The sequence below is a fragment of the Heterodontus francisci genome, chromosome 19, assembly GCF_036365525.1.
Source record: "Heterodontus francisci isolate sHetFra1 chromosome 19, sHetFra1.hap1, whole genome shotgun sequence".
Lineage (NCBI taxonomy): Eukaryota > Metazoa > Chordata > Chondrichthyes > Heterodontiformes > Heterodontidae > Heterodontus > Heterodontus francisci.
In genome coordinates this window covers 29,697,501-29,722,519 of record NC_090389.1, presented here as the reverse complement: position 1 = coordinate 29,722,519, position 25,019 = coordinate 29,697,501, and the positions used below count along the sequence as shown (strand labels likewise).

General features: G+C 42.8%; 1 protein-coding gene across 1 annotated transcript in view; it reads right to left on the bottom strand.

The window, feature by feature from the left end:
* Nucleotides 1-4,070: 4,070 nt before the first annotated feature.
* The window catches only part of LOC137380333 (protein NEDD1-like), a 46,716-nt gene continuing 25,767 nt past the window's right edge, over nt 4,071-25,019 (bottom strand). The window contains exons 5-7 of the mRNA XM_068052264.1: nt 17,525-17,754; nt 12,972-13,081; nt 4,071-4,231 (exon numbers count right to left, since the gene is read on the bottom strand). Coding sequence (XP_067908365.1) covers nt 4,071-4,231; nt 12,972-13,081; nt 17,525-17,754 — 501 coding nt within the window. The remainder of the gene's footprint in view (nt 4,232-12,971; nt 13,082-17,524; nt 17,755-25,019) is intronic.

Sequence of the window (25,019 nt, the reverse complement as noted above, 5' to 3'; positions counted from 1 at the left end):
TTGGAGGCACCCACAATGAGTATTCAAGCAACACAGAGACCAAACAGCTTCAAATTATCAAATTTATCAAAATAAACAAGGCAAGCTTTATATGTGGAGGCTCAACATCTTTCAAAGAATAAGAACAAAACTACGCTAAAAAGGAGCACTCAATCATCTGTTTAACCCTCACAAATAAACAAAACACATATCCAAGCAGAACAACCAGCAGTTGGAGTGATATTCATTTTCAGGCCAGTTTGTGGAATATAAAAGCATAAGACAATAATGAAAGAATTCACACTAGCTCAGGTCACTTCCTTGCAGTTGGTTTCAACAAATAACCATATGATAGCACAAGGATTCGTTTCTGCATGAATTGAATGTCCTGTCCTCCTGGAGAGGAAAAGATACACCATTTTATAGCAATCTTTAATGAACCAATATATTTTAGTAGTCTTTAGGAAAGCATGTCAAATATAATTGGTAGAAAAATTTAGCTTTTTCATTGTCCTTCTCCCACCCCCACACCATCCCAGGACAAACCCATCTTTGCTGCTATTACACCGCTTATTGTGAGCTTAGCCACAGAGGCATTTCGAGCAGGGAGTGGATAATCTGCCTGCTCTGTTACTTGAAATGTCATCAACTTAACTGGAGAGTTGGGTCGGAAGGAAAGAAATCATGCTGTGAAACAAATAATTCCTGACCCAAATTTTACTGCACTTACATGAGTCGCTGGGGAAGGTACTGACATCCTTGTTACTGGTATCAGTTATCACAGATACACTGGAGTCTCCTCCCTTCATATTGCTCCAAGCAGTGGGCCAAGCAGCCTGTGGGGGAAAAAATATGGTTTTATGGAAAATTTACATTGAGAATTAAAAGATTTCTGCAAACTTAGTGCTTTGCATTATCCAGTACATACATCAAACAGCTTAAAAGAACACTATCAAAAAAAATCTAATACCGCAGATACGGTCATGGAATGCTGTGTACTTTCGAAGCACATTATAACAATCAGCAATAACCAACATCCCATAACTGCCTGCCACTCAAGGGCAAGGAGCAAACCTTTTGGATTTGGTTTGATCCGTTAGTAAAATGCAAATATGTCAAACAAGGGGTAGAATGGTAGCTGCCAAGTTGTGAGAAGGGGTGGGGAGTTTGGGTGCAAGCAAGGCATTAAATCCCTGAAAATTGCTGCCGTGTCAGAAACTCGACTCACTTCTAGGTTTTACCCAGGCATGTGAGAAACCCCTGTGAAGGTATCGCGTCTGTAATTTCAATATGTAAATAGCCAATTAATTGTGCCTTTTACCCAGCATTCTGTTGCAACAGTCAGTGCATGGGTTTCCTGAGCTGTGGGGAACTCACCAGGGTCAACAGGGCAAGAGTACAGCAGAGACTCATTGATCAATGAATCTTATGGTTGGTAAACCTTTAAAAGAGAAACTGCACAGCTGCTTCCCTGCCTATGTGAAGGGCTTGTTCTCAGAGCACCTTTTCACTGTTTTACAGGCAATTTCTAATTTTTTGGCAGTCATTTCTCTACCTTGAACTTTGCTTACTTGGATCTGTACTTCCTGCTATCAGCCTTCACTACAGCATGGGACCAGATTATACAGCTCTGGCATGGACCTCTGATGAAAAACAAGAGGACCAGTAGCAGCAACAGTGCCAGTAGTAATAGCAACAGCAGCAGTTGCCTTTTCTGCAGCCACATGGCATTCCACAGGGCAGAGGGGATGGACACAGAGTTCCAGCTTGAAGGGCATGCTACCCCAGCATAGGGTATAAAGATAAAGGATCAGCTTCGACATGACAGAGCGACGGTTTCCCAAAGGGCTCAGACTTTACAAAAAGTCACTGCTAACATCTGCAGCCTCCTGGAACAAGACCTCCTTCCAGGAGGGCCAGGTGAGCACACATTGCCAGTGGCCATCAAGGTCACCACAGCCCTGAATTTCTTTGCCTTTGACTCCTTCCAGTGATCTGCTGGCAACATCTGCAGGATTTCACAACCTGATGCCCACAAGTGTATCACTCAGGTGACCGATGTCTTGTTTGCCAAGGCCGCCACTTATGTCCACTTTGACATTGATGAGGTCAGTCAGACACAGAGGTATTTCTCATTTGCTGCAGTGGCTGAATTCTCAGGTACATGGAGTCATAGACTGCACATATGGTAATCAAGGTGTCCTCAAATCATCCAGGAGTATTTACCAACCAGAAGGGATACCATTTCATCAATGTTCATCTGGTATGTGAACATTGGAAGGTTTTCATGCATGTTTGAGCAAGATATCCTGGAAGCTGCCATGATGCCTTCACTCTGCACTACTCACATCTCGCACAGGTTTTCGTACCTCCACAGAGTGAAAGGGTGGCTCCTTGGAGACAAGAGCTACTCTCTGAGGACCTGGTTGATGAGTCCTACCACTGAGGGAAGGTACAACAGGAGCCACATGACCAAAAGGGCAATCACTGAGCAAGCCATCAGGTTGCTGAAAATGCAATTCAGGTGCCTGGGCAGATCTGGGGGCATCTACAGTATGCACCACCAAGGGTGTCCAGAAAGATAGTCGTCTGCTGTGCCTTGTACAACATTGCTCTGCAGAGGGAACTGGAGCTGCAGTAGGAGGAACATGCTGACCACTCCATCCTCAGACGAGAATGAGGAACAGCCGGATATGTCCAGGGTACTTGTGGCTGCTCACCTAGTCAGAGAAGCTGGCATCAAACTCATCCAGGAACAATTCAGATAATCTAAGTGAGTGAAGCCATGTGGCACACCAATGTTAAACCCACTGGCACACCGACCAACCACCCTCCCCCCACCCCCCAACAACACATCATTCCTAGCCAAAAATCTCTCCTGTACATTCACAACCTTCCACTCGTTATACCATTCTCTTGAAGGAGAATGTCCATTTGGAATTCAGGAGGAAACAATGGAAGTGGCAGGACAATGGAGAGTTCAAATAAAGTGATTGATTCATTGAAATGTTCATATCTATAACAATGTTGACTTTGTTATAACACCCAAGTGAATTCCCTTGTGCAACTAAGAAGTCTACTTCAACTTTCTATGACTCCTGCATGGTGCATCCTGTTATGGCTTCAATGGAGCTAGAGGCAGGCTGCTCATTCCCCGACTTTGATAGATGAGATTCCCACGGCAGACATCCTCTGGGCTTTGTAGCCCATGAATCCTTGCCAAAGACTGCCTCATGTGCAGGTTCAATCATTGGAGCACGAAGAAGCATGTGGGGCTCTGTCAGGGGTGGATCAAGAGGGGGGGGGGGGGGGGGGGGAAGCAAGGGATGAGAAGTGCCTTGAGCAGAGTCTCCACTTCCATGTACCCTTTCTCCATCTTCCTTCTCATGGCCCACCCACAGCTCCCAAGAGCAACCAAGGTGATACTTTGCTCCATCCTCTTTAAAGTGACTGACAGAGTGCGGGGTATTGGTCAGGGCCAGCATGCACTCTGCTGCTTGCCGAATCCGATTCTCCATGCAGGTGAACATCAGTGCAAATGCCTGAGATATCATGGCACTCATGGTAGGGATGGACTCCTCCAAACTCTCTCCAAGGGTATGCAGTGCCTCTAGAAATGCTGACAGTACAACACACATTTTATGTTGCTGCTCCAGAAGCGTCTTTTTGTGGGCGACCCCTGAAGGCTCAACATTTGCACCCAGATGAGCAGAGCTGGAGTGGGTTTCACCTCTGACAGACTCTCCACTTCTTTTCCTGTCCCCAGTACCTGCTCACATGTGATGTGTGCATTACCACATGACAACCTAGTCATCGCTACTGGAGTTCCCACCAAGGTGTGTATTTCTGTGCTGGTGGAGGTTGTGCATGCATTGCGTGTCTGAGACCTGCTCGGAGGATTCCTCAGCCTCCTCCGACTCCAGCATCTGTGTCATCCTTGAAGGACAGAAGATGGAAGACATGAATTAGAACTGACATGGGAAAAGGATTTAAACTCAACACTGGGCAGGTGTTTACATTTCAGTTAGTGATAACAACAATTCAACATGATTGTTATATGCTAGGTGGCAGCATCCTATCTAATTCTGTCACTAGGTATTTGCGAGATCCCTAAGCTCTTGTTCATCAATACCCATCAACTCTGGCACCCTGTCTATCTTCAAGGCCTTCCCCTCCTTAGCAGTTAGGTGGCTATGACTTGTGGACCACTCCCAGTTCTCTGCTTCTTCCTGGAGTTCTGTGCTCTCTTCTCCTGCAAGGACAGAAAGCAAAAAGAGTAGCTGTAAGAAATGAAATGTTTAGAGAGAATGGAGGGATAATATTTGTGAAAGGTGACTGTGAGGGATGGGTGTGAAGTCACAATAAGACGGGGAGGAGTGTGAATGTTGGCTGTTCCGATGGGAATGTGAGGCGGTGCCTCGAGAGAGAGAGGGGAATGAGTGGAGCTGCAAGTTGTTTTGGTCTGAGTGGTACTCTGCAGGAGCATGCTGCAGAAGTCAGAGAATGGGGATTGACACCTGAAAGTGGAATGTCAGTCACCTTTCCTGTCCTTATGGAGACAATTGAACCACTTGCAGCACTGAATCCAGGTTCTTCTAGGTACCACACTCATGCTGCCATGACTTCCAGCTGTGCCTGCTTGTTTTGCAAGGCTGGCCTCTTCCTCTTGTCCACTGGAAACAGCACTTCTTTGTGAGTCCTCACAGCCTCCAGCAAAGAGTCAGAACAAGTGGGGGTGGGGCAGGCAGTCTTCCCATGTCTCGCTTCCATCATTTTCCTTCCTGAAGCCTTAAGAAACAATGTAAGAAGCAGTCAGTCTTCTGTCCCCTGCCGGGGTCCCTTTAAATAGAAATCCTGCCATTGACAGGTGCAGATCATCACCACGCCTGCACACTTGTGATTGGTCAGGAAACCGGGAGGTGGGATGCTAATGCTGTGGCTGAGTTGAACAGCAATGGCAAAAGTTGCTGCTGCAACACTTGTGTTCCTATCCTGTTGCTGGGCCCCCCAATGCGAGGGGTTGGTTCCATAAAAATTCTGCTTAAGAACATCTTTAAAATAAGATATGGACCATGAAATTGGGCTCCATAGTGCCACTAGTGTCAGTGCTATGGAAGCATCTAATTCAAAAAAAATGACAGCTGGTACGCTACGGACCACTTCCAGCATAGCCTGTGCGGTATACCCTGACTGAGAGGGGGCATGCCATGCGTGTGCGGAAACATGCAGATTGGGCAGTCTCTTGATGTCAAAAAGCCTCCACGTTGATTTGGCACACAGGCTGGAATCTTATGCTCTTTCCTGCCCCCCCATGAGCAGCACAAGATGTTGGTGGAATGATAGGTAGATGTCATGTGAAGATGATCTTGACCACCCGTGTGGAGGTGACTGAAACTTTTCCAACGTTGCAGCCAAATGCTAGGGGGTCAGACTCAGCATGGATCTCCTTGACCACCTGCTCCCATTCCCTTCTCAAGGAGTGCACTTTGAGGGTCTTGTGGCCTCCTACAGGAACATGGTGTCTTTCCTCCTTTCCATCTCCATCACAAATGCCTCCAGCACTGCATCAGAAATTTGGGAGCCCTCTCCCTTGCCTGTTGCTCCACTTGCTGTGGTTTTCCTTCCAGCCAAGCACACCTGAAACAGTGTTCAGCAACTACTGCTCCACGAGTGCAGCTCCCGTTTAACAGGGACAGGGTACCTTTAAGAGATTCAGGCTAGCTGTGTGTTGCACAAGCCATGCATACTGCTGAGTCCCCTGTTGAGCATGCAGTCAGTCAGAAGCGCATTCTGAAACTATTTAAATAAGGAGGCAACACAAGGTTTGTGTGCTGCCTGTCTCAATGAGACGGAGCACGGGGTAATCACACATGCTCTGTGTCCAAAAATGGGCGGTATCCTATTTTTCCCCCTTATCTTCCACAAATGGCAATTTCTGCTAGATCAATTAATTTTAAACCTGATATTGATAGCTTTTGTCAGCCAAATGTATAAAGGGATATGGAGCAAAGGTGTGTATATATAGTGTTAGGCTGCAAATCAGCCATGATCTTGTTAAATGGCCTCAAGGGTCTAAATGGCCTATTCCTGTTCCAGACAAAAAAGTAGATTGTAATTCATATTAACCATCCATTCTAAAGGTATTTTTGAAAGTGATTCAACAGAACTATTGGGTATTATTAGTTATCAAAATTGTCTCCTGTTCTAAGTTGCCCAATCATGTTCTATCAAACTGGAAACATTGATTTGTCACAATCAATGTACTGGACAAAATCTATACTGCCAAAAATAAATTTAGAAATGTCAGAAAGAGGTTACACTCTTTTCTGAGAAATATTCCCAAGGAAAAGATGTTCGCACCAGTTGGAGAATTACGTTAAATAAGCCACAATGGAACAAATACTGGGGATCTGTAATAAACTAGATACCTTAAAAAAGCTGAACACAGAAGATATGCTTACAACACTCCCTAATCATGATGTTTCCAGATATAGTGTGCAGGAATGAGCATTCAAAAAAGTAATTTGCATTTATATAGCAGTCAGAATCTCAGTATGTGCCAAATCACGACAGAAAATTACACTTTTGAAGTGTAGTCAATGTTATAATGTAGGCAAATACAGCAGCCAATTTGCTCACAGTAAAGTTAACCAATGATCTGGCCAGTTATTTCATGTGATTCAAGGGGATAAATAGAGTGGTCGAAGATGTCAGACCACAAGGACCAAGTCTCCCTCTCCTCTCCCCCACCCTGTGCTCCACAGAACAATTATTTTCTGGATGATGTCTGGCCAAAGCAACAGCAAAAGAAGCATAAGGAGACAATGGCCTGTGCACGCACATAGTTCAAGTTACCCCTCACTGCGATACAGGTATTAGCTTATGCCTCGACTTCGTCCACATCTCAGATTGAGCATTCAATAGCTCTTAATGATAGCTGAATTTGGCAGTTTCATTATTTTGTGCAGAAACCACTTTCTATCTAAACACAAGGCAGAAGAGATATATCGATCAAACCAATTCCTCACTTGGCAGAAATCAGGAGCAGAATTTAATCCCCATTCTATTTTCTATACTAGTAAGGATTAAAGATCTACAAAGTGTTCCATAACACAGCAGGGGCTTGCACTATTCTAAATGGTAACTCAAGGCATTGAGCTCAAGGGATTTTTGTGGCATTATCTTCTGATGTAGTGCAGTACCTTTCGGTGTGGAAGAAGAATGCCAAGGCCAATTCTGAAGGTCAAATAATCAATCTCAGTATAACTAGTCTGTTTTCACACTGAAAGATGAGCACATTATCTCCTTCTATCCTTATTTATGATATTCACTAAAAGATAGTGACAAGTAGAAAAATGCTCTCTTTCAATATAAACAAGAAACAGATGCAATTCAAAAAGGATCCTCTGAACAGTTCACCATTTTCACAATTTTATGCCTGAAAGTGGCAATATATAGCAAGTTCCACAGATGAAAATTTAGACTAAAACAAGTTTATATTAAAATAACCTGCCTTGAGTACACCAAGGGTTAAGTGATTAATCAGACCACATACCCATGCAACTACTTCCCCCTCAAAAGGATTTTAACATTTAGAACACCAAAACTGAATCATGTCAGATATATTTTCAAGCTCGTTACTTCTCACGAAGCAAACATTTCATGCCTTGAAGTTTTTTTTTCTTTTCGATGATGGATGTTCAGAGAGTGGAATGTTCTCATCCTCACCAAGTTTAGATAACACTGTAAATATCATCAGAAGCTACAGTCCAATGCAAGGAGGCTCAGCTGCACTTTTCTGAACTCCATTACTCTGTCTGACAATTCGAAACAGCGGCTTTTACTCAAGATTTGTTTGCAGCAATTAGTTTCTCCAGGGACCCTCTTGATTTGAGTACTGAACATAACACATTGTAGATGTTTGTTCTTTTCTCCCATGGCTAGTACACAATACATTTCAAAGGCCAACAAGAAATAGCTGACATCATCAAGGTATTCATGTAGCACTGCACTTCCAGTGACAGACATGCTTGTCAGAAACATTAGGTTTCCTTTGCAACAGCAATGCGGAAACCAGTCTGACTTTTTGACAGAAATGAAAACTTCAACACAGTCCAAGGTTGATAAATTTTCATTACTGGCTTATGCTATGTTACCAGATTTCAGTGGGGTTAGCAGCAGTTGCAATTAGGGGAAAAAAAGCCAGAATCCTTGTTCAAATGGCATCCAGTGACCCCTGCTGAAAGGTGCACATGGGATCACTCATTGCTGAGATTGTCTCCCCCATGCACCATGATAAACCACTCTGCAAACACTCAATGTGCACACCTTCAAAAAACTCAGGTGAGGTACTGGAGGATACTCAACAGCCATAATGAGAAACCACTTTCAGGAGGTCAAGATAGAAAGCAAGCAGGGTTGTATACATGCCACACGTAGGCAATTTGCAATACCCACTGGAAAAACCACACCTCTAACTCCACTTTAAGGCAACAGTACTTGATAAAAGCACAGGGGCAAATGAAGGAACTCTACTACTAACCTAAAATAAAAGCAAAATACTGCGGATGCTGGAAATCTGAAATAAAAACAAGAAATGCTGGAACCACTCAGCAGGTCTGGCAGCATCTGTGAAAAGAGAAGCAGAGTTAACATTTCGGGTCAGTGACCCTTCTTCGGTACTGACCTACTGACTCTACTACTAACCTACCCTGATCTGATATATGCCTTAAAGCACTGTCGCTTCAGATTACCTGAGCACTAATGGACGGTGTCTGAGAACAATCATGATTTTTGACAGATTCCTCATCAAATTCCATTCCTGTGCCAAGGACAACTTACAGTTCAACTATCACCTAACACAAACATCCACTGCCCAACTGAACAAGTCAACATTCTTCTTCTTGTGCCCAGCAACAGCAATTGTGCTGATTTTTGCAAAGTAAAGCAAACAACAGTGCTGCTGTCTTCTACATTGTGTGCACACGAGGCACATAATTTAACCACAAGTCACACAAACAGACGAACAGAATAGGACAATCACAAATTCATTCTTACTCTGGGTTCATCACCAGCACAGCTAATAAGCTAAATTCAGACAGTAAAAGGAGATGGGGAGCACCCAAGTTCCTCATATACTTCTTATGAAGTTTGGGAAGTAGCCTCAAAATAGCAATGCCATGAGGAAAGTTTTATGTATGCAAAATTATTTGCAAGGGAAACAAAAACATCCATCATACAAGTTCCCAGATCCCTGGGCACATTTTCATCCATTAAAGTCAAAATTTGATGCGTTTCTCTACTTGATCAGGCCTCAAGTCAAACCAATAAGCAAAATAAAGGATCAATTTTTTTTCATAACGACACTAAGTAAGATTAATGTTTTATATTGCTTAGGCAGGTCTTCTGGTCACTAAAGTCGGATTTAATTATGATGTTAAGACTCTTGATTGGCAGGCAAACAAGTAGTGAAACAAGCTTCACGTATCAACAGTTATTCCGCCAATCAGTTTTAACATTTTGCGTGAAGAATACATAAACACAGTAAGCCATGAACACACCAGCTGATTCACTGCATTGTCAGCTTATAGACAAGACGGCATTGGGTTCAGAGCCAATGATTTGATAGGCGATTTATCATTCAAATAATGGATTAAGAACTGCAAAGGAGCCACAAGACAGCCATCACTACAACTTCTTCACTGCAGGATCAATATAATGAACTCTTAAGAGAAAATAAAGGCATGAATGTCTAGCATTCTAAGTCCTCATTATAATATTCCCTTTGAGAGTTATCAGACCATGCAAAAATGAAAAGCTCATTATAATGAAGTATTTGAGTTGCAGATTATAAATTTACATTGTGCACTGTAATATTAATCCTATACTTTCTGAAAATAACATAGTACTTGCTTTTGCTTGTTGTCACTATTGAATCTATAGGAATCATGCAGCATGTGTCTAAATTCCATAATCCCACCCTCAGCATACACTGCAGAATATAGCCACCCACATTAGCTAAAATATAATTCAGATGGTGGATTTTAAACATAAATAGAAACTAAGGGGACTGGAACAGGTGGTAAGGCGGGAAAATATGGTCTGAAATTTAAAAAAACAGAAAATGCTGAAAATACTTAGCAGGTCTGGCAACATCTGTGAAGAGAGCAACACAGTTAATGCTCCAGGTCTATGACCCTTCATGACAACTGACATCAAGGATGAGGATTTTAAAATCAAGGTATTGTTTAACCAGGAGCCAGTGTAGGTCAGACAGCACAGGAGTGATGGATTAGGTCATGGACAGCAGAGTTTTGAATGGCCTGAAGTTTACTCAGAGTAGAATGTGGGAGGCTGGCCAGGCGTGCATTGGAATTGTCAAATCTAGAAGTAACAAAGCATGGATGAGGGTTTCAGCAGCAAATGAGCGAGCCATGAATGGGTTGGGCAACGTTACAGAGATGGAAATAGGTAGTTTAGCGATGGCACAGATATATGGTTGGTAGCTCATTTCAGCGTCAAATATGATACCAAGGTTGCAAACAGTCAGACAACAGCTTTGGCCTTCCCAATATTTAATTGGAGTAAATTGCTACTCACCCAGTGCTGAATGTCAGCCAAGAGTTGACAATTTAGTTGATGGGTCGAGCGCGTTGGTGGTGGTTAGGTAGAGCTGGATGTTATCAGCATCCATGTAGAAAATGATGCTGTCATTGAGGGGCAGCATGTAGATGAGGAATAGAAGAGGGCTAAGGACAACTCCTTACGGGACACCAAAGATAACAGTGCAGGAGTGGGAAGAGAAGCTATTGCAGGTGATTCTCTACTTATGATTAGATAGATGAAAATGGAACCAGGTGAACTGGGTGCAGTCCCAACCAGCTGCATGACAGTGGAGAGGCATTAGAGGAGGATGCTGTGGTCAACTGTGTCAAACCATTATAGTTATGGCTGAAATCAGCACCTGAGCACAGAACAGGATTGCAATTGTGGCCATAAGTTGGTACACTACAAGGTATATTTGACTGCTGAGTTCCTATTGTATTTTATCTATATGGATTTTTCTTGTCTTTTTGAAGTCAATTCTATCCAGTGCCATTGTTGTATCTCATATGGCATGAATAATAAAAGGACGGATAAGGGAAAGATATCAGAAAAAAGAATTCAATAGCTCTGCCGCAAGTCAGGAATGAGAGATTACTTAACTGTTGTGCGCCTTTTTCGTTATACCTACTGAGCGTAGCTTAGATCAAATGGAAACTGTGTGCTGATTAAGGCACGAAAATGTTGCAATGACGCTATAGACAGGAGCTAAATAAATTGAAATTTCTCCCCAAAGTGAACCTCTCAAAGTCTGTAGAAGAAGTTTGACGTGAGGAGCAAACAATCTTTAGCTTGCGAAAACCTAAGTGACATAACGGTGTAAATTCTACAGCTTTACAATATGACAGTATTCTGTATTGTCTGTCCGTAACATTATGATGACAAGTTCCATCTCTTTGCTACCATGACAATGAAACTACTCCTATGGTATATAAAAGATGCAGCTGAAGAAAAATGGAACTGACCTGAAGCTTCCCTCTGACTGCCTGAAGTTTAATACACCGTACAGCACTGCTGTGAGCCTTTGAAGATTTTACTGGAAATTCCATGTATCGGAGGTCATACAGGCTGACCTTTCCCTGAGAGCATCCAATCACCAGAGTGGTCCCATCTGGCAGGAGCTCAACAGCAGTTAGCGGAGAGTCTGCTCGAATTCTGTGCAATATGCTAGAAAAATAATAAATTCAATAAGGGGGGTTGGGGTGGTGGGGGAAGCTCGTAAAAATCCTGACATGACAACTTAAAGGCTGAAATCAATCAAAAATATAGATCTGCATAAGGACAATTGATTTGTCAGTTTTTTGGTGTTTAAATTTTCTGAATCTCAAGGTAGCTAAAATTCTCCAAGATGATCACTCACAAACATCACTATCACTGGTATCAATAAAGCGAATGTCTACAGACTTACATAGTCGAGAAGGATGGCCAGATGGGTGGGATATGCAGCAGTTTAAATGTAAAACAACATATTTTGGAATAGGAAAAATAAATACACCTTAATGGAGTACAATAGCACACAGACCTTGGTATACAAAAACAAAGGTCAAAAGGCACCAATAGAGAAGGCCACAATAAAAGGTTTTGAATCTAGAGGCATAATTAAAAATATCATGATATTAAATTTACATACGACATCAGTTAGACTGTAGTTGGACAATCATGGAGTTTTGAACACCCCATTACAGAAAGAATACAAAAGCAATGGAAACTGCTCTGTTTAGATTCATTAACATATCAGGAATGAAAGACTACAGCAATTTAAGACTTGTAGTTCACGCTTATTTTACCAGAGCTGAGGTGATTTGATAGAGGCCTTCAAGATTAATGAAACTGTACAAAGCACACAAATATAAAGGATAATTACAAAAAGAATTGAAGTGGAGAACAGAAAATAATCAGAATGCAGAATTCTCTGCCACAAAATATTGAAGTAGATTCCAAAAATTGATTAAAAGGGAATAAGATAGTTGCTTGAAAAACAGGAATACTAAAATATGAGAAGCAAGCGGGAGAATGAGGTAGAGAAAAATAATTGCGTCGCTACAAAAGCAAACTATTGCAGAGGCTGGAAATCTGAAATTAAAACAGAAAATGCTGAAAATACTCAGGAGGTCAGGCAGCACCTGTGGAGAAAAAATGGAGTTAACACTTCAGGTCAATGACTTTTCATCAAAACTGGAAAAAGTTGGAATTGTAACAGGTTTTAAGCATGTCCAGAGGCAGGGAAAGGGTGGAATGATCCTGTCGGTTTTTTTTTTCTCCGGGAAATATGTGGTATGCCTTTAATACAGCAAAGGAGCTGTACTGCTTTAAGAACCAGCAAGCCTTAAGAGTTAGAGAAAGTGCATTTTGGTTGCCATTAGATACAAGCATACGGAGAGGGAACCAACCAGCTTCAAAGAATGCATCCAGGTTACCCGGCAACTGCCATTCAGGGACCAAGGAGCGGATATACAATGTTGTAATTATTTTTTCAACTGGCTTTTTAGTTGAAGACAGTCTGTTGACAGGACACAGACAGGGAGCTGGTGTTAGCACCTGAAAGAACAGCTCTCAGCCATTTAAACTGAAGGAAGAGAATTTAGTCTGTTTATTTATTATCTCTTAAAATTCCCCCCAAAAAATGTCAAGCCAAAACAGAGATCTCTGATAATTTAAACTGAAGGAAGGGAAGTTAGACTATGACAATCTTTTATCCTTCAAAAACTCTAAAGTCGGATTGATTCTATTGAAAGTGCAAGTTGTTAATTGTTGAAATTCGCTGGACAAGGAAAACATCACTTACTGCTGGTATTAGACTGCGGACTGCTCTACTGTGGAAGAACCTTTCTCCCCCATCGGACTGCTGTGAGGACTTCAAGCAACATTGGACTGTAAATTTGCAAGGACTCTAATTTTTACTATTTTAAATGTTGTTTATATCTTCATTGTGTTTAAGAATTTAGTTTTTCTGATTAAACAGTTAATTTGCTGATTTAAAGACACCTGGGGTTTGGTTAGGCTCATTTGGAGGTTAATAGATGGTACAATTTGGCTGGGTCTTTAATTTGGAAAGTTTAAAATGATATGTTAGGCCATCTGTGGAGGGATGGGATTGAATTAACAGTGCATTTTTCCCACCACAATTGGAATTGTATATTTTGATTAGGAGCATTGATTGGAGTGGTTGGTTGTAACAGTGGGGGGGGGGGGGGGAAAAAGAGAACAAAAAGGGAAAGGCTGCGATAGAGTGGAAGGCAGAAGAGGTTAAATGGCAAAAGGGATGATGCTACAAAGGCAAATGGCCATGGTAAAGTAAAGAAACAAAAGATGGGTTTAGGAGGAGGTGTAAATGGCTATAGCAGAATCATTACCAATAACTGCTGTCCAAAAAAAATGGGGGCAGTGATTATGATCTGAAATTGCTAAACTCATTGTTGAGCCCGGGAAGCTATAAAGTGCCTAATCAAAAGATGAGGTGCTGTTCCTCAAGCTACCATTAAGCTTCATTGGACCAGAGTTTTCTTTTATTTGTTCATGGGATGCTAGCATTGCTGGCAAGGCCAGCATTTATTGTCCATCCCCAACTGCCCTTGAGAAGGTGGTGGTGAGTGCCTTCTTGAGCTGCTGCAATCCATGTGTTTGAGGTCAAGAATAGAGAGGTTAAAGTGGGAGTGTGGCGGAAAAGTAAAATGACAGATGACCAAAAGCTCAATGAAGTTCCACAAAGTGATCACCCAATCTATCTTTGGTCTCCCCAATAGAGAGGATACACATTGTGAGCAGCGAATACATTATACTAAATTGAAAAGGAGTACAAGAAAATTATTTCACCTGGAAGCGAAGTTGATGAAATTTTCCAGTTCGTGGTAAAAGCAGGAAATATCATGGATACAGTCATCAATGCACCAGAAAAAAGGAGACCAGAGTGGGACTGCAACATTGAATATCCTACAAAAAGGTAGGCATAACTCAGACCCACATGGAATCCCATAGCAACACCTTTTATTTGGAGAAAATGAGTTGCGTCAAAGGAGTTATTGTTCAATTCAAGAACAAGTTAAGCCAGGTGGCAGGTGGGAAGTGGTTGGGGCTCCATTCAAAGAAGAAAGGGAGAGCACTCAGGGTGCCCTGTTGGGGATGGAGGTTATAGTGGGATAGGATGTCCGCAGTGAGCAGGAGACAGGGATAGGAAACTGGAAACTGTTTTAAAATGGCAGAGGCCACCGGAGGAGTTGCAGATGTACATGGGAAGAAAGGGGAGAAGAAATAGAGTTGAGATAGGAAGAACAAGCTCAAACAATAGGTCTACCAGGGCAGTCCTGTTTGTGGATCCCGGGGACGAGGTAGATATAAGCTGCATGTGTTTGGGGGACTATAAAGGTTATAAGCTGTGGAGGAAAGATCTCCAAAGATGAGCTCTGTGATAGTTTCCCAGACTGAGGCTTAATGTTCGATGGTGAGGTTATGGTAGTGGGGGAGGTAGGAGGAGGTGCCAGAGAGTTGGCATTTAGCCTCCGCCAAGTACAAGTTGGTTCTCCAAACCACAAAAGTTAAACCCTTGTCAGCAGGTTTAATGACAATGTTTGGTGTGGACCCGAGAGAAAAGAGTGCTGCAAGTTCAGAGGGAGGTAGGTCAGAGTGAATGAGCAGAGTAGAAAAATTGAGATGGCTGATGTTATGCCAACAGTTAAATGACAAGATCTAGAGAGGGCAAATAGACCAGAGAGAGGGATCCAGATGGGACGCAAATTCTGAAGACAGGGTCCACGATGCAAAGGAAAGATGCCAAGTTCGCAATTCTTTGAGGCGAGCATAAAATTGAATGCAGTCGAGGCCTTTGCTGAGGTCTGATTGTTCAGGATCAGAGAGGAGGTGGTCAGAGGGGGATAGTGGAAAGGAGGATCCAGAGGGGCTTTGGTATCCAAGGGTTATGAAGCTTGCAATCCTTGCTATCTGAAAAGGAAGTAATTTTTTTTTGTTAAAGCTTCAAATCAAATGGAATTATGGGCCAGGAGAGCTTTAAGATAGTGAGTCAGCGTTACCGAAGAGAGGTTGTGTGTGCGCATTTGGTAGTGCATAGCATGGAGCGTAGATCTCAGGAAGCAAGAACAGTGGTTCAAGGGACACTGAATATTTCAGAGATATCTGTAATTATGGATGGACCTGAAATATGAAGGGTGGAATTTAAGTTGGAATCCACATGAAATAAGTTGAAGCCGGAGGGGAAAAAAAAGGATCTTTTTTTTGGTTATTATGCTTATTTTCCCTCATTTAGTTTTTGAATTACAAAAGGCTAAATATTGCCATAGATCTTTGCAGTCCTCCTACAAAATAAAATGGGGAGTATAAAGAGGAATAAAAAACATCTTTTCCTACAACCTCACTCCTGGCTCTGCCATTCCAAAAAGCAGCAAATTTGTTTTTTTGCACAGCACATTTCCAAACTGAGGAATGATATTATCTGACCATGAGGCACAGTGCTGGAGTATCTATTTCTGTTACACACGGTCAACTGATTCTGCCAAGAACCAGCCAAGAAAAAAAAAGAGATGTAACGTCAGGCACCAGGACACCCAAATTTGTAGAATATCTGTGCATTTAACATTGCTAAATAATTTTCTTGTGACACGTACTAAATGAATGAGGCAGGCATTATCTGTCATTGTCTAGCACACCTAATTATATTCCCACATCTAGGTGAGAGAGGAGAGAGAAATAAAGGGAAAGAGCACCTCTGACTGTGCTCTGCTGTCTTAAAAAAACACACACACACACAGGTCTCCACAGACTCAGTTTGCAAGCTTAGGTGTCAACCAGAGCAACACTGGAGGCTAATTTTGGTCTACAGACATGTACTACCAGATTGAGATAATCCAAGATGTCGGAAGCTCAACAGCACAACACAACCTGCCACCCATTTCATCTTTTCTGCAGTCTCCTCTGTGCAATAAAAGGTCCAATGTGAAATGAGCTTGAAGGAATGAAGACAGATTGACCTCTGCAGACATCATTTGGTAAATTTTATTTAGACGAATCTCTGGCCTAAATTTATGTATATAATCGCACCAGTGAAATACATGATGGGCATCTGTAAAAACAATAACTGGAGTCCCTGGCATATGCAACACCTTACACATGCTGTGCCCTGTTAGACATCAAGCAAAACTTATGCTGACTCACAGCACAAAGAAAAGATCTTACTAACCTGAGGTGTCACAAGGCACAGCATGAGCTAGTGCTGTAACAATGCACCACTAGAAGTGGAGATCTCACACAGGCTTTGGCCAGTTCCTGATTTATTTAGGATCCAGAACACAATACTACTTTAATATGTGTTCATTTAGCAACCTAACTGTCAAGCCACTGAAGAATGGCAAACAAAGCCACATTCGCGCAGCAGGGTCAAGACAGCTGTTATAGTTTATGCAGTTGCATATTAAAGAAATCACACATGCTAGATGCTAGTTTAAAGAACTGACAAGGCCCATTAAGACTACCAGGGTGAATAACATTTTCTTCGAGCCACACTACTGAGCATTTTCATTTAAATCCAAGACAATTAGGAGATTAAGCAATAAGTGCTAATATTCTAGGAATGGACAAGATGTATTACCGAACTCTGACAGTAATAACAAATTGGATTAACTTAAGTAGATATGGAGCCTTCAACTGAGGTTGCTAACCAACTGGTGCTAATGAACGATGGAGCGCTGACCAGAAATTACTTAACATAAATAGAATAAGATCTATTCTCAGTCAGTCATTCACCCAAGGAGGACGTTTCAGTTTCAACTCAACTTCATCTCAGTTGAGTTCTCTTAGGTTGCTGGATTCAGCAACTGATGCTCAGATCATCGTATTACTGTTGAAACAAAATAACTTTTAAAAGAATGTCAAGTTAATGGCTTGGTTTTGTAATTAGAGGCATCTATGGATTTACTGCTGGAAATTTAATACTTACGATTTACTCCGAATATCAAAAGTTGATATTTGCTTATCAAGACCAACTGTGATGAATAACGGTTCAATCACTGGTGAGAAACAAAGTGCTGTTGCAGGGGCTTTGTGGACACAGTCAAAGCTATGTTGCCGCTGAAGGGAGTTCAGGTCCCACAATGTAACAGTGCCATCATCTCCAGCACTTCCCAATAGAGACCGTTGGAAGACAGAGATCTGCAGGTCACGGAGGGGCTGAAATTAAATCACAGAGCAGTTTATAAATGAATATCAATTTCACCATTTCTGTATGATGAGAATATATCTAGATCAATCATAATTTACCCACTCAGCCTCACCAGAGAACCAATTAACTGACAGGTGACTGGGACATATTCCAAAGGATGCTTCATCCCCTCCAGTCTTAATTATCAAATGGCATGGATTTCAGTATCTTCTAATCGATTTATCACCTCAAAAATAAACGATTTCACAACCTGCATTGGAGTTTCAAGAAATCGGTTTCCATGCCAACCGTTCATCCGTGCAGAGTGTGCACGGCATGTCGATAGCATTTTATTTCATCTGTGCAGCATGAGAAACATTAAACAAAATAAAGTTTTAAAATATGTATTTTTTCTATCACCTGGAATTTCTACTGTTGCTCTTCTGATCTGCTATAACTGCAGCAAAAGTTTGGTGGAAATCGCAGAGAAACAGCTTTTGCTGACATTTCTCAGCATTGCTGCTAAAGTTCCACTGAACTTAGGGGTTCTTCTGAATTGTGCAACATAATTTTCTTTTGTAATTTCAATATTTGCCCCCGACCTTTACTTGGAAAAGGGTAATTTTTTCCCAAAAGCCTGTGTCTTTTCCCATGCTTTCTCATAAAACGACTTGCATTTATATAGCAGCTTTCATGATCTCAGGACATCCCAAAGTGCTTTACAGCCAATACAGTAATTTTTGAAGTGTAGTCACTGCTCTAACATAGGAAACATGGCAGCCAATTTACACACAGCAAGCTCCCACAAACAGCATGTGATATTGACTAGATAATCTGTTTTACTGATGCTGGATACCAGGGATAACTCTCTTGCTCTTCGAGATAATGACACAGGATCTTTTATATCCAGCTGAAGAGTGCAGACAGGACCGGAGTTTAACATCTCATCCAACAGTGAAACACTCCCTCAGTACTACACTGGACTGTCAGCCTAGACTTTTGTCCTCAAGTCTCTGGAGTGGAACTTGAACCTACAATGTTCTGGCTCTGAAGAGTGCGATACCCACTGAACCATAGCTGAAACTAACATGACGTGACAGTGCACGATGAGTACACAGACGAGAAAACAGGGTTCAAATGAAATCAAACTACAGATAATGGTTTCCATCTGAATTTTGTGCGTGATTTTCAACATAATCACTATTACTACATCTCAGCATATCTTTTTTTTTGGCTTTCTGGCTTCGCCACTCTCCTGAAAACAACTCATGCTAGTTACGATTCAACAATTCAGTGGCTCACGATCAACTCACTAAAGAGGCCACTTTTCATCTGAGAGACTGGACAACAAGACCTCAAATTTATGTTGCCACCACTGTGATCAGTGGCAGCTGTAAACAATAAGGCAGCCTGCACACGCGGGCTTTACTCCGCAGAGACGCCATGATATTAAGCGCAATGGCTCATTTACATGGCTAGGGCGGACTGCTGATGGGGAGGGGGCGGGCGATCAGTCCCCAGCAACTGCATTAGGTGCCACTGCGCAGGCATCAAAGCCATTTTTAAAGGGTTTCCAGCCCTACAGTAGAATTTAAATTCTAAAAGGACATTTGTTGGAAAAGATAAAATTTACTGATCTAGAACCTCTCCCTCCACCCCCTCAACAACCGTACATTTAATTCCTTGCCCTCTTCCCCCCCACCCCCCCCCCCACAGAATACTTACCTTGTGTACCTGACCTCCCCCACCCCCCCAACCCTCAAAGTTTATAAACTTTTACCTTCAACCTCTCCCCACCATCTCCTCCACTAATCATATTAGTCTGACCCCCTCTGCCCCCCCCCCACCCCTGTGCTAAAATACTTACCTGCTCCCCCCTCCCCACCAGTGTCCCGCATTAGATCCCCAAATGGAGATACGAAGGCGCAGGAGCGCCAGCCACCGGCACCAATATCAGAAGGGCGTGGACAGCGGGAGTGGATCGGATATTTATTCAGTCATTAACATTTATTTAAATATTCAGATTTGCCTTCCACCATCGAGCTGTAGAGGGGGCCGCCAAGAGGCCTCACCGCCACCGGCAATATGGGGCTGGGCCTTCCAGACATCAGACCCGTGGTGGGCCTCTACCCGAGGCATTTTCCTGCACGCCCCCCCCCCCCCACAACTCCCGACGTCTGGGGATCTGTAAAATTTGCCACGTGTCAGCAGGGTATTCAACTGGTAGAGTGAGGGGTTTTTAGACTCGGGGTTGGGGGGGGGGGGGGGGGGTGCGCAGTGTGCACACAAGAGTTGACTATTGAAGCAGGAAAACAGCTAGATCTCTGGTGAATTTGTTCCCAAACTAGCCTGGGACAAGAATCTTGTAAAAAAATTGGTTTGTCATATTAGAGGCAGTTGATTATTGGCATTAAATTGTAAATGGGAGATGCAACCTCACAACAGCAGGCATCGAACATGCATCATTACAGATAAATAATCTGCAATCCCAACAAAAGGTTGAACTTAATACACTGAAAAACTGCCTCAAATGAGAAAAGGTTATTTGCAATTTCTTTTTGAATCTTCAAACCTGTTTATTAGTAATTATTGTTATGAGAGTAAAATATGCTTTAAGGACCTATAGCTGAATTATGGTCATTAATTCATCTGGAAGCTTGAAGAGATGCTGAACTTTGTGGGTTTTTTTTTTTAAAAGAGGTCACCAAAAGACTTTCTGGACTTGGCTTGTAAACAAGCCCTTACTGGAAGGCACCTGTTTTCAGATAAAATACCAACAGGAAGCTTGTTGTGTTGACATAAGGAGGATGTTTGCAGGGAGGTGGCAGATCAAGATTTATAGTGGTCAGGAGGCTTGCCTCTTGTGACATTGTTTTGGTTTCGCTTTGGACAGCGAGTTGGAAGGTAAATTGCTTGGAAGACAGTTAGTTTTTGCCTGCCAAAGAAACCCAGCTCATCTCTTTCTCTTGGAAAGAAACCCTGCATATCCAGTGCAGCAGTCTCCTCTTTTCTCCTGTATTCTAAGAAACCCTGTGTATCCATTGTGTGGGAACTGAAACCCCTGTTACCTCATTTCTGCTCTAAGGCCTATTTGAAACTTATGCTGCTGCATTTCTTGGAGAGCCTACCAAACTGATCTTCAACATTGCCTGGAAAGAACTGTTCTAGGAACTTCCCAGTGACAGCTGTCTATATGCATTTGGGACGCCAAACTAAAACAAAGGACATCTTTCCATATCTTCTTTCTTCAAGAATTAGCAAGTACTTAACCTGTGTTTTTTTGTCTTTTTTTTGTAATAGAGTTCTAAAATATTTTTCCAGTTAACTGGTGTATATCAGAGTGTGAGGAGCTATGGTAGAAAGGGAACTTTAATATTTCAATCTGTGTGTTTATGTTTTACTTCAATACAGGTTAAGACCTGTTTTATAATAAACTGATAACTTAGTTGTTTATTAAAGAAACCCAATTGGTGGGTTTTATTCTGGGATAAAAATAGAGTCTATGATTGACCGTATCAGTAAGTGGGAAAAAATTTAAATATACGTTGTGACCCATGGAGAAGTGGAACAGTGCACTCCTCCCGCCTTGGTCATAACATACAACTGGGGGCTCATCTGGGATAAACTCAACGCCAATGACAGACAATTGTAAGCGAGGTAATAATAATTGAAAAAGGAAAAATAAAAAGAATCAAGTTTCTTGAATAAGAGAGTAAAGTCTACACCAACAGAATGTCTTGAACAGTTGCTGTGACTTTTCTGGGGAAGGAGGATGTATCCCTGAGTGATTTGAAGAACTTAACCAAAGTTAAGCTAATAGCATTGGCAGCAAAATTGGGGCGAGAGTTAAAACCAAGAGCTAAGAAAGCTGACATAACTGAAGTAATAGCACATCATTTGCAGCTGGAAGAAAGCAAACCAGAGGGTAGTGCAGTTGAATTCGCTAAAATTCAGTTACTGATGAAGCAGCTCGAGCTTGAACAGAAAGAGGAGGAAAACGAATTGAAAAAACAAACTTGAAAAAGAATTGACAATGTTGAGAGAGCGCGCGAGAGGCTCTCTTCTTCCAAGTTCAGTTGCAATCTGCAGTCTCTGTCTTCAAACTGTCCCGTGAGCACAGCTCAAAACTCCAAGTCGGCCAGCAGGTTAATCATATGACTAACCCCTTATTTGGGAACATTTGCTCCTGTGGTTTGAGGATGTCAAAGCTCTCAGTGGTGGTGCTGGTGGCAGTGGTGTAGTGCTGTCTCTTACACCGACAAGATGTGGATCACCATTGCCCAGACCAATCTCTGTTAACTGAATCAGTGTCTTTTCATAGGCGACTGTCTCTTAGAATGCAAATTATTTTCAGCCACTGCTGATCTCTTTAAACAAGTCATCTCTCCACTCCAGCACCAGTTTAAAACTAATGTTCATGTGACAAAATTAATATGCCTCATTCTTAGCAGGTGGGGGTCTTCATAACACCTCCCCATCCAGCAGAAAGAAATGCGATTTTTATAAGAGCCTTTCATTAAAAGGGACAAGAGAGATGAGTCGGTGCAGGAAAAAACATGCATCTCTCATTCATTCAGGAATCCTAAAAATTGTTACAGCCTGTCTTTTCTTGGTAGCAGTGCTGATTTAAACTGCTCTTTTTGGCATCCTAATAAATATGTGGTTTTTTGGGGAAGTTTTGCAGTTTGCACATTTCCCAGACTGCCTAGGGTGTCTTTGTTCCTGTTGAGGTCTGCAGAGGGAGGGTTAGATTTAATTAGCCCCAAGGTTGGAGTTCATGGGTAGCGGCAATGGGCAGTTCCACTCTGAACTCTCTTTCAGTGCTTTGATGAGTCATGCAAGGGCTTTTCACCTTAGGAGATGGTTGGTTCCCCTTTTTCCTGACTGTGGGGTGGGGGGAGAATTCTTTGCTCAACCTTCCTTTGTCCTCTGGGACACTCCCGCTTGCAAGTATTTGCCCAGATTCTACTGCACTCACCTGCGGCACTATGACTAGGTGATGCATCATCCTTAGTTTCTCTGTCCTCGAGGACTTTCTTTGTCTCTGCAGGTTCTTGTAAATGCTATTACCAACTCTGGTGGGGTGCTTCTAGTGTCTGCATTTACATAGGAAGATGTGGGGTCTCATTTTTAAAACATTTCGGGGTTGGCTCTCCAGACAGTATTGGTTTTCATCTAGGATTCCTCCCAGACTTCCGTTAACCTGCCCTCTGTCTCTTTTTCCCCTTTCCTTTCTAACCAGCCTTGTGCCTGTCTGGCCCCTTTAGTTTTCGGCAGGGGTCCCTTACAGTTCACCAGCCCTCTGCTGGAGGGCCCTCCAAACACCGATACAGGACTTAAGGGTGCAGATTTCACTGTAGGTTGGGGTTTCCCCTCAACCTAGCACATGTGGCAACTCCTACAGTACTCCACCACATCTTTGTGGAGTTTTGACCAAACTGCTGTCTTATGCGAGCTTTGGTTTTTCGTATACCAACATGTACAGCCACTGTAGTCTCTTGGGACATTGTTAATATCTCTCTCCAGTACCACTGCGGCACCACTAACTGGTGAACCACTATCCACTGCTTGCTCTCAGGCCTTACAGGAGAACGCCACATCCTCATCAGTACCTCATTCTTTAAAAAGTAGCAATCAGGGACCCTCTCCGCCTAAATTTCAGACTGGGCAGCCTCTAACTCTCATTATGGGTCAGCTCACTGAGCCTCAGCTAGGGAAGATCATTTAATTCATTCCCCGGGTCTTCTAACTTTCCAAAGAAAGTTTCAAACAGACTGACCTCATGGTCATCTGCCTGCAGTGCTAATTCAGTCACCTCTTGGGGAGCTGGTTTGATCATAGCCTGATTCACTACACATTCAGGGAAACTGCAGGGGACTGTCTCCTGCCACGGCCCTGTCTCTCTGTCACTACTGGGGAAGCTACCACCTTCGTCCCCGCCAGATCATTACCTAGGAGCAGGTCAACCCTGTCCACAAGCAAACTAGGGACAATCCCTACAGTCACCGGTCCCGAAACTAGATCGCACACCAAGTGCACCTGGTGTACAGGTGCAGGCATACATTGCCCTCCAATACCATTCACCACCATTCTGGAGTTTCATGCACTCTCTGGGGGAAAGGTCAGGCCTTTTCCCAGTAAAAGGGATCTAGTGTCCCGTGTCCCTGAGGATTACTATGGACTTGCTTGCCCCATTCGAAGGGTATGGGTTTACTCTCCCTTCAGACACAAAACCCTGATAGCCTTCAGGAATCCTATTAAATCTTCCTGCACTTGCAGCGGTAGGCTTCCTGGGTCTCAATCTTACTGCATTTAAAGCAATAGCTTGTTCTGCTGTGCTTTCCATCAGGTTCCTTTCTCCTTCACTGAGTGGGTGTGCCCTGATTAACCCTCCAGGGTTTTCCCTTTAGTTTCCAGCAGTCAGCCCTTAGATGTCCTGCTTTATTACAATGGAAGCTCACAGGTCTCCGGGTCTCACTCCTACTTACAGCACCTTTCATTTTGACTGGAGGAGGGTCCTGTGTCTCCTGCTTTTCTTTCCCTCCCAGGACTGCATGGGCTTCTATCGCCTTCCCACCCTTTGTCCTTTTTGGATTTGTGGGGGCGACTAGGAAAGATTTTCACCTGGGGACCTGACTTATAAATGAGAGCAAATTCATTAACCAGCACTGTGGCTTGCTGGACTCTATAAACCATCTGTTCCCCTACAAGTGTCTTTATGGAGAGTGGGAGTGTGCTTTTAAATTCCTCGAACAAAATTACCTCTCTGAATCTCATAGCTGAGCTGCACTTTAAGAGCCCTCGGCCACTGGTCAAAAGCCAGCTGCTTATTTCTCTCAAATTCCAGATAAGCTCGATCAGCTTGCTTCTTGAGAGTTCTAAACTTTTGGCAATAGGCTTCCAGTACTAACTCATATGCCCCGAAGATAGCATTTTTTCGTCAGCTCATAATAGGATGAACTCTCATCTGGCAACATGGAATAAACCTCATGGGCTTTTCCGGTTAGCTTGCTTTGTAGCAGCAGAGTCCATGTGTCAGCTGGCCACTTTAACTGCCTTGCTAGGTTTTCAAAAGATACAAAAAAAGGCTTCCACGTCTCCCTCATTTAATTCTGGGATCAATTGGGAAAGTTTTAACAATTCTGTACCCAGCCCTGAATTACACTCCTCCATATTAGCCTTTGCTTTCACTGGGGTGACTGTCACCCACCTAGTTAACTCAAGGTGCCTCAGCTCTCTCTCTTCGCATTCCTTCTGGAAGGTTCTCTCTGTCTCTCTTTCTCTTCCTTAAATT